Here is a 10,543-nt window from a genome sequence, read left to right as displayed (position 1 = left end):
GTCCAGTGTATGTTCTGCCACTTAACTGTATCCTTAAGCCCTCATTCAACTTCCTGTACAGAGCCTGATTCTTGGGTTTAGTGTTCCTTACCCCATAGGTAACTAACTCTCTTTTGAAGTTCAGCAAAGATTAATGCTGACATACATATGGGGTGATTCCAATGCTCAAGGCTGGATTAAGTTGTGTAGTTGGGTTGGCCCTACACAGTTTTCTCTAAGAAGTGTTCATTAGGTTAACTGAAATATTTTTGATAACCTTGAATAAGATCCTGGGCTGTGGCTCTCCAGAAATCATATGATCATCAGAAACAGCATTGTTTGGATGCAAAATGAAAAACACACACAAAACAGAAACAAATTGTTATTATTAAATCTTTAGTTATATCTCTTGTTCATTTCTCCAGGATACTTTTCTAGAAGAAAAACTGTTGGGCCAAAGGGTGCAAACATCTTACAAGTTTTAAGGTTTAACAGTCACATCACTGATTTATGAGCCTCCTCATTGATTTAATACAGTCAGACCCTTACAAGCTTGCTGATAACCAATCAGGAGAGGCAAAAATCTAAACAAAAGTTCAATGTGTGAACACACTTAACAGAATGCATAAGCACACAAGCATAGGTGGCATTCATGAGGGGTAACCCTGAATTGCAGTTAAAAGAAAAACATACAAAGCCTATTCATGAACACTATTTCAGGAAGATATTGTATTTTCAAAGGAAGAGATAACAGCTGAGTCTTGTAAACTCATATGCTCAAAGGAATGGCAGGGCTTTGCTGACTGTAAGGAGCAAGCCACTGGAGCCCAGCCTTCTCAAAAGCAATTCTCCCATTTTGCTCCCCCATTTTGTTAACAGGGTCAGGCGGGGTTCATATCTCCAGGCTCAGGGACCTGCTCCTACCCTGCCCCTCCAAAGATTTTCTTAATTGCCTCATAAACCTACCGGTTTATGTAAAACTTGCTGTTATTTTAACAAAGGTGTCTGAATTGTAAAAATATGTAACCGACGGCCTGCCCAGCTCTCATCAACTGCACCCATCTAACCAGCTCCTTTGTTCCCTTGAGCTCCAGACCAAACATCTAGGAGGATGAGTTAAGGGCCTTAAAGCCAGGTGTCCTGGAAAAGGCTCAGTCTCCAACAGATATTCCCTCACTTAATCCTTAATGTCAAAAAAACATGATTGACTGATCCTAAGCCCTCCTCAGCCCCTCTTATTTCCCTCTAAATCTGTGATACAGCTTTCCCTCGGGGACGAGGTTCAGATCCCAAGCTGAATGCCTCCCTGAGCGCTCAGGAAAGGAAGCTTTCATTTATAAGCTTCCATCTTTGGAGTGAGTTTTCTTGGTTCCCACCTGAAACCTGACTCTGAGGATTGGAGCTGCACGTTGTTCCCAGTTTGTTTCTTTGGGACAGGGTCTGGAACTGGCTAGGTAGACCATGCTAGCCTCCTACTCACAGAGATCCACTTCCTGAGCGCCTGGAGGAAGGCATGCACTGTGACAGCCAACCCCAGTTTGTTATGTATCTGTGACTTTGTGGTTGTCACGGTTGGTGACATGTAACAGACCTTTTCCTTTATGGCTTCTGGGCCTGGGGCATTGACTAGAAAGACTCTGAACATGATGAAAGTCTATAGTTAATAAGGAATACATATAGAAAGAATAGTGGAGTGGGAAGGATCAGATACCAGGAAGGTCAGCTCAGTTTTTCCAAGGCTAATAAAATAATTACATTCTAAATAAGGAGGTGATATGTATAAGACAAATAAGACACCTGCCATGCTTGGTAACTCATCTATGAGTGATGGAAAGGAACTTTGCTTGTTTGTTTTTGTCTTTTTGAGACAGTGTTTCTCTAGGTAGCCCTGGCTATCCTGGAACTCACTCCCTCTGTGGACCAGGTTGGCCCCAAAGTCAGAGATGCACCTGCCTCTGCCTCCCCAGTGTTGTGCCACCACATCTGGCTTGATGGAATGGGATTTTAATAAGTTATTTAAACTAATTTTCTACAACTGATAAGTTCCATACTGTAAAATATTTTACTGTTATTTTATATGTGCCAGATGTGTGCCTGTGTGTGACAGAGTGTTCAGTATGGAAGTCAGAAGACAACTTTGTGGAGTCAGTTCTTTCCTTCCACCTTTACGTGGGTTCTGGGATGACACTCAGGTTGGTCAGGCAATTGCCTTTACACACTGGGCCATGTGACCTGCCCCCTTGAGTTTCCTACTTTGCACACAAAAACAAATCCCACATTTTTCTTGCTTCTCACAAAAGGTTTGTGAAGCAGCAGTCAAAAGTAGACTCAGGAGGTGAACGGCTCACACTTGAGCATCAGGGACTACTTTGTGTGAGCAAACTATGAATCCAAGGATTCTAAGCCCCAACATCCAAAACTTGACATCTAAGAGGAGGCTTCTGACACTAGACCAACTGTTAAAAGACAATGTTTCCAACCACTAGTTGGAGATAAAGCTTTAATCTGTTAGGCTAAAAACCAGAAATGAGTAGTTATTGCCAGCTCGGCAAAAACTTTTTTGCAGAGCACCGAATTTTTCTTGAGTTCACAGCCTTCTTACTTCAGTGATGTTTATTCCTCTGTAGAGACAATGTTTTGCTTCTTTCAAGTTATAAAACAATGAAAATCGATCCATCCCTAAACACAAAAACAAATTCATCCCCAGAAGACTGGAAACTATTGCCCTAGAGACATGTTAAACGTTTAGGGTATTTATTGTTAGCCTGCATGAAGACTAGAAGGACAGAGAGAGCTGATGTGGAGAATCAGCCTATTGAGCTCCATCTAGAATGCAGTACACATGATTTAAAAGCATCCTCTAAGCATCGGGAGAATACCTTCCAGCATTGTCTTACATATTTCCCCGCCCACACCCCCTTTTTTTTTCTGAGACGGTTTCTCTGTGTAGTTCTGGCTGTCCTGGAACTCACTCTGTAGAGCAGGCTGGACTCGAACTCAGAAATCTGCCAGATTTCCCTTTAATCAAAACCATGTAAAATGATATTTTGGAGGCTGAAGAGATGGCTCAGGGGTTAAGAGCTCAGGGCTATTCTTACAGAGGACCCAGGTTCAATTCCCAGCAATCATATGGCAGTTCACAATTGTCTGTAACTCTAGTTTCAGGAGATCTAACACCCCCATACAGACACACATGCAGGAAAAACACCAATAAAATAAAAATAAATATATAATAATAATAATAATAATAATAAAATGATAGTTTGTTACCCATTTTCTTCTCAACTCAGACAAGTTTTGTTTTTCTTTTTTTTTTTTTAGATTTATTTATTTATTATTATCTGTAAGTACACTGTAGCTGTCTTCAGACACTCCAGAAGAGAGAGTCAGATCTCGTTATGGATGGTTGTGAGCCACCATGTGGTTGCTGGGATTTGAACTCTGGACCTTCGGAAGAGCAGTCGGGTGCTCTTACCCACTGAGCCATCTCACCAGCCCAAGTTTTGTTTTTCAAGACAGGATTTCTGTGTAGCCCTGGCTGTCCTGGAGCCCACTGTGTAGATCAGGGTGGGCTCAAACGCAGAGATCTGCCTGCCTCTGCCTCCCAAATGCTGGTATTAAAGGTGTGCACTCTGTTCTGTCACGTGCCAGGTGTGGCATCATCATAGCATCATTTCACTTAATCCTCACACATCCCTCTGAAGTGAACAACCTTTCCCTTCTCACACAAGTCCGAGTAGTGTCATCACTCATCCAAAGTAGTGAAGCTGGTGCTCAACCAGTGGGTCAGGACACAGGTCTCCTCTAACTGTCTAGACATCTCTTTTGGAAGGGTGGAGCTCAGGTAGTCATCCATTATAGGACGGTTATTTCACTACACAGGAAAGAAGGTGCACTAAAGTCCTGCTGTGCTCTCACCTAACAGTGACCACAGAGTCTGACACTGCAGAAGACAAAAGGCAGCACTGGTGACCACAGAGTGACCCTGTAAAGAACAAGGGCAGCGCTGGTGAGCACAGAGTCTGACACTGCAGAGAACAAAGGCAGCACTGGTGAGCACAGAGTCTAACACTGTAGAGAACAAAGGCAGCGCTGGTGAGCACAGAGTCTGACACTGCAGAGAACAAAGGCAGCATCAGTGATCAGAGTCTGAGGCTGCAGAGAACAAAAGTTCCACCCCCTTCGGTAGCAGGAAGTGGATTCTAAAAGAAATGGATTCGCTCATAATTTCACTTCTGCCAGTGCCAGGATTAGGGTGAATCCCAAGATTTAAAGACTACACAATAGGTACTTTTCCTACCACTAAATAAAAACAAGCATGTACTTGTATTTAAAATAGATTATACTTTTTTGTAAATATAAAAGTAACACTCTCATTGTAGAAAATCTAGAAAGCCTAGAAAAGCATACAGAAGAAAATAGAAATAATCTACAACCTATCACCTAGAGATAACTATGGTGAAAATTTAGGTTTGGTTCTCCTTCTCTTTCTCCGTTTTCCTAGGTGAAAATATTTTATCTGGATATTTCATTCCTCCACTTTCCATGTTATCCAGAAATTTCTCCCATGGCATACATTAAAAATTCTTTTAAAAAATGGTTTCAGAAGCAAAATATGAATAGACTATCATTCCTTTCACACTGCACATATAATAATCTACAGTTTGGGTGGTCTCTGTTTGGTAGTTTGGTTTGTATTTTGTTTGTTTCTTCATTTTCCCCTTCAGCTATGTATAATGCTGGCATGAATATCCCTTTTGTTAGACTTTAGCTACTTACTATTTTCTGTGTACGGATTTGTAGAAGCAGAATTAAGTTTAATGTTATTTAAAAAATCTAATTTTCAGAAAAGTAGTAATTAACATTATTGCCATTTTTTTTCCTAAGACAGGGTCTCACTTTGTGGCCTTGGCTAGTCTAGAACTTGCTATGTAGACCGGGCTGGCCTAAAACTAACGCCTCCTAAATGCCGGGATTAACGGCATGTGCCATCACACCTGGCTGGTAAACAGTAAGGTTTCTTTCTCTTCATTGTGCTTCCTTTGATGCAGAATGAGCTGTGAGCTATAACGATAAGCTCTCCCACACTCACTACACTTATAGGGTTTCTCTTTAGTATGAGTTCTCAAATGTAGAATAACCTGAGATGTCTGCCTGAATGTCTTACCACATTCATTACATTTATAAGGCTTCTCTCCAGTGTGAACTCTCTGATGATCTATAAGGTTTCGGTTAGAAGTAAAAGCTTTCCCACACTCGTTACATTTGTAAGGTTTCTCTCTGCGGTGGAGTCTCTGGTGTTCATTAAGAGCTTTCCTGAAGATGAAGGCTTTCCCACACTCGGCACACTCGTAGGGCTTCTCCCCAGTGTGAATTCTCTGATGGTCCATAATCTTTGTATTAGAACCACATGTTTTCCCACACTCTTTACATTTGTAAATCTTTTTCCCTCTGTGCATTCTCTGATGTTGAGTGAGGTTTGAACTCCTGCTAAAGGCTTTCCCACACTCAATACAAGTGTAGGGCTTCTCGCCAGTATGAACTCTGTGATGAGAGATAAGTCCTGAGCTCCGGCTGAAGGCTTTCCCACACTCTTTACATTTGTGTGTTTTCTCCCCACTGTGGACTTCCTGGTGCCGGATGAGATGTGACTTCCCGCTGAATGCCTTCCCACAGTCACTGCATGTGTACGGCTTAAGTCCGGTATGGATTCTTTGATGAACCACAAGGTTGGAACTGTGACTGAAGGCTTTTCCACATTCCTTACACTTATAAGGCTTCTCCCCTGTGTGGATTCGCTCATGCACAGTGAGGTTGGCACTCTGACTGAAGGCTTTCCCACACTCAGTGCACACAAACTGTCTCCTTTCACCATGACCTCTCTTCCCCGTCGTGGAGGCACAGAACTGAGGACCACTGTTTTCACGCTCCTGGTCACTCCCTTCAGTGGGCGACTTGCTATCTTCAAATGTCTTATGTTTGAACTTTCCTGTCTTTCTCCGCATCCTCTCCAGCCGGGGGCATCTCAGTGACCGTTTTCCTCTTCTCTTTTCCTTTTAAATCTTTTACTTCCTCTGCAACACTTATGTGCAATTCTCTTGGGGGTAAAACATGATTCTGATGTTCAGGAATGATGTCTTAGAATTAATACCCCCTTCAGTCTATTTCACCACCTGACAGGAAAGAGAACGTGTATATGCCCCACCTTCCTGTAATAGGGTGAGAATTATTCCAGGAGGACAAGATGGAGTAGGTCACAGAGCCTTACGTAGAAGGGTGAGTGTTCAAAAGCAGAGAACTGTTCAAAACAATGAGAAGAGTGAGGTTAGATAAAAGGCAATAAAATAAAAGATAAAGACAGACAAGGGGAGAAGCTCAGCACGTCCAGCCTCAGAACTGCAACAGACAGTGGAAAATCCACTCTGCTCTCGTCTTGTTCCACTCTCTAAAATGGGAGCAAAACAACTGAAAGGCAGGGTCAGGTATACTCTTGTACTGAGAAAACGTATGAGCAAAGGTCCTTGGTTCAGGTACCTGAAATGCCTAATGTTCAAACTAGTCTGGTTTTTACTTCTTGCTGAAATATTTCCTTGATTCAGTGGTTGGCATCGAACAAACAGAACTACAGAATAGCAACTGAGACTGTTTTAAGGTCCAACTGAGGTTTTATGTTTTTCTTGAGGTCTGGGCACCAGGTCCCAGCCCGCACCTCTGCATGTAAGCTTCTTGGTGGCTCTTCACACCATCCTTCAAATACTGAGTGAGTCCAGCACAGCATAGCTCACAGGGCTTATCTGAGGCTAGAGCCAGCTTTCTGTGCTAGTTTTAGGTGTCTGTTTTGCAACTGAAGGATCAAGTTGAGGAATAGGGTTTAAGAGTAACAAAGGAGGAATTACAAAGACAAAGTTTGGAGCTGAGACAAAAGGATGGACCATCTAGAGACTGCCATATCTGGGGATCCATTCCATAATCAGTCTCCAAATGCTGACACCATTGCATACACTAGCAAGATTTTGCTGAAAGGACCCTGATATAGCTGTCTCTTGTGAGACTATGCCGGGGCCTAGCAAACACAGAAGTGGATGCTCACAGTCAGCTATTGGATGGATCACAGGGCCCCCAATGGAGGACCTAGAGAAAGTACCCAAGGAGCTAAAGGGATCTGCAACCCTATAGGTGGAATAACATTATGAACTAACCAGTACCCTGGAGCTCTTGACTCTAGCTGCATATGTATCAAAAGATGGCCTAGTCGGCCATCACTGGAAAGAGAGGCCCATTGGACTGGCAAACTTTATATGCCCCAGTACAGGGGAACGCCAGAGCCAAAAAGTGGGAGTGGGTGGGTAGGGGAATGGGGGACTTTTGGGATAGCATTGGAAATGCAAATGAGGAAAATACCTAATAAAAAAAATAAAAATAAAAAAGAGTAACAAAGGACCTCTGCCAGAATGGTGTATGGTGTGACAGTAATGTGGGCAGAGAGTAGGGACAGTACCACAAGAGGGGCTCAGGCATAAAGCCATGTATCAGGAGCAAACAGAAATGTCATGATCCGCTGGATACAAAACCCTGCATGTGTATGTAACATCTGCAGCCCTCAAATCTGGAGGTGCTGAAGTGTAAAAGCACACTGACTGGCAGGTGACTGCGCCACACCCATGCACATGTCCTCACAGTGTGCTTCCTTCAGACTATGAACACACTGCTGAATAGTTAAACATATAGATGATATAATCCTGCACCCTGCATCCTCACCCTTGTTTAATAAATATTGTATAGCATGAGCTTCTGCCTCAAAAAAAAAAAAAAAAGCTAAAAATAAAAATCCTGTCTATCCACGGTGTGTTTTCTGATAGTTAAGTGAAGTTAGTATAACCATTTAATTGTGTGTATGTAATGAGAGGAACTTAAGGATACAACATGCTGTTATAACTATGACCAATAAATTTCCTGAACTTATTATTCTTCTGTTGAACTGAAATTTGCTATCCTTTCACTAACATCTCTTTAACACTTAATAAGTCATTGTGATGAGGCTCACAGCATTTCTGTAGAACTCAAGGAGGAAGATGGATGTCAGATCATATCTGATGAAGAAGGGCTACTTTGGGACTGGAGAGATGGCTCAGTGGTCTCTTCCTGTTGTTCTTACAGAGGACCTGGGTTCAATTTCCAGCACCCACATGGCAGATCACAATCATCTGTAATTCTATGGACTCAGACACCTTCTTTTGACCCTCTCTCTCTCTCTCCCTCTCCCTACACACACACACACACACACACACACACACACACACACACACACACACATATATATATATATATATATATATATACATATTATACAGCTCTAGCTTCCTGTTAAGTAGACCAAGCTGGCTTTGGACTAACAGAGATCTGCTGCCTGCCTCTGCCTCCCAAGTGCTAGTATTAAAGGCATGTACCACCATGCCAGGCTACAATAATTACTTTTAAAAGACTCCATATTCTAAATAAATATGACAATATATTTGTAGTCCTAGCAACTATATCTCAGTATAAACCATTCAAGAGTCTGCCTTCACTAGGAAACTGATTGGTCACACTTTTTTCAGGGACTGTCAGAATTTTGGAAGCTAGAACATATGCACCAGTATACTAGACTCTTTTGATTTTTATTTTTTCAGACAAGGTCTCACTAGGTAGCCCAGGCTGACCTGGAACTCACAGCAATCTTCAGTGCTGGAAACTGCCCCCATATTTCCTGTGATGACCCAGCTCCAAGTCTTACATCCAACGGACAAATAGGGAGACTAGACCTTACAGTATTCAAATTTAAGTCTCATCACACTCAAGTCTGAGTTCCCTCATATCGTTCTTTCCCATCACCCCAACCTCTCTCCTCAAGCTCCACAGGTTCCCCCTCTCACTTCTGTGTTTTTTGCTAACTGATAATATCCTCAGGAAATTCTCCCTTTCTGTCAGACATAGTGGCATAAGTATATAAAATCTTGGAAGGTGGAGACAGGAGAATCAGGAGTTCAAGATCAGTCTTTGACCACATAGCAGTTTTGAGGGTGGCCTAGGGTACTGAGGCCTCATCTCAAAGAGAGAGAGAGAGAGAGAGAGAGAGAGAGAGAGAGAGAGAGAGAGAAATAAGGGGGAGGGGAACTTCAGGGAGGAGAAAGGAAAGGAGTCCCTTCAATCCTGATCCCATTTCCTTTAATAGGCAAGATTCCCCTCTCCCCTCTCCAGACTGACTTCACAGGCAGACTGGCTGTCGATCACTCAGAAGAGAAGAGAACAACTCACCCTCATTCTCAAACACAGTAAATGTGCTCCAAAGGATCTGTCCAGCACACTTTTCCTGATCGCCTCCTTGGATTCAGTGCGGAAGATCTTGAGTCGCTGTAAACAGATACACGTGAGAGATTTACACCCAAGGCAGTGTTGTGTCTTCTGTTAACCCCCTGACCTGCAGAATGCTCTCTCTCTCTCTCTCTCTCTCTCTCTCACACACACACACACACAACACAATAATAATAATAAATTAATTAAAAAAAAAGACTAGTAGCAGGGCATGGTAGTCAAATATGATTTTAATCCCAGCACTCCAGGAGCAGAGGCAGGTGAATCTGTGAGTTTAAGGCCAACCTAGTCTACAGAGCAAGTTTCAAGTCAGCCAATGTTACATAGTGAGATCCTGTCTCAAATTACAACAATAGTGATAATAACAGTAATAAGAATAATAAGTATTACACATAAGGCCTTTAATGGATGCTAAATAAACATTACTGATTACTGATTTCTTAAAATTGTTCGGCCTTGGAATATGCTGTTTGCCCTTTTGATGAGCAGGGTCGGCCTATAAGTTTGTTCCATATCTTCTCTTTCAGTGATGGGTGGTTTTGGTTGAGGGCATAAATGAGTAACTATTCCTGGACAATCCTACCCCCTCTTCCAGACGCCAGTGTCTTGGCTGGCGACACAGCTGGGCTTGGACACAGGTCCGCGGCTGGGTCGTCCTGGGAGAGCCTGGTCCCCGAGAGCCTTGGCAGGTCCTGTCATCGCCCCACCCTGCACCCCCGCACAGGAGATGCTGGACAGAGGCAGGCACCCCTGAGACCCAGGATGGCACCACCCACGGGAGCCACTCGCTCCTGGAGCCCAATGCCCAGGGCGTACCCCTCACCGAACCACACGCAGTCCTCCGGAACAAAGCCGGCGAATGGCAACAGAGACTTGCATGCCTTCCTTGCGCCTGAGGCCCTTCTAGGCAATGGGAGGTCTCCGCATCTCTGTACCAAGGCCAAGTCGTCCAGCTGACACGCCCCTCAGTCCCTCAGTCCCTTCTAGGCAGCCGGAGGTCTCAGCATCTCTGTGCCCCAGGGCTGAGCTGTCCAGGTTCCTTAGAAGCTCTGAAGATCTGCAGATGCCCTGGCTTCCAGACATCACTATTACTAACTGGGTGGACAGTCGTGGAGAGTTCAGCCAAGGCCTCAGGTAGCACGGGGAGAGAAACCAATAACCTGGTCAGCCAGGCCTCTTCCGGATACTGAGGCTCTCAGAGACAACCCCTAGC

The 10,543-nt window shown here is 43.6% G+C and overlaps 1 protein-coding gene across 1 annotated transcript; it reads right to left on the bottom strand.

Annotated features, from left to right (window-relative positions):
* Positions 1-3,058: 3,058 nt before the first annotated feature.
* Positions 3,059-10,227, bottom strand: Znf660 (zinc finger protein 660). Its single transcript, XM_021173253.3, has 3 exons — positions 10,154-10,227; positions 9,274-9,369; positions 3,059-6,277 (listed from the first exon to the last, which is right to left on the bottom strand). The coding sequence occupies exon 3, from the start codon at positions 5,982-5,984 to the stop codon at positions 4,971-4,973; it is 1,014 nt and encodes a 337-aa protein (XP_021028912.1). The 5' UTR covers positions 5,985-6,277; positions 9,274-9,369; positions 10,154-10,227; the 3' UTR covers positions 3,059-4,970.
* Positions 10,228-10,543: the final 316 nt, after the last annotated feature.

The sequence above is a fragment of the Mus caroli genome, unplaced genomic scaffold (genome assembly GCF_978045245.1).
Source record: "Mus caroli unplaced genomic scaffold, Mus_caroli_1 scaffold_11, whole genome shotgun sequence".
NCBI lineage: Eukaryota > Metazoa > Chordata > Mammalia > Rodentia > Muridae > Mus > Mus caroli.
Note: the sequence above shows the minus strand (reverse complement) of the source record. Positions and strands in the feature narration are given on the sequence as shown.

Bases quoted from the DNA above. Each gene is read 5' to 3' on its own strand.
- Znf660 (XM_021173253.3), bottom strand. From the start codon at position 5,984: ATGCGGAGAAAGACAGGAAAGTTCAAACATAAGACATTTGAAGATAGC.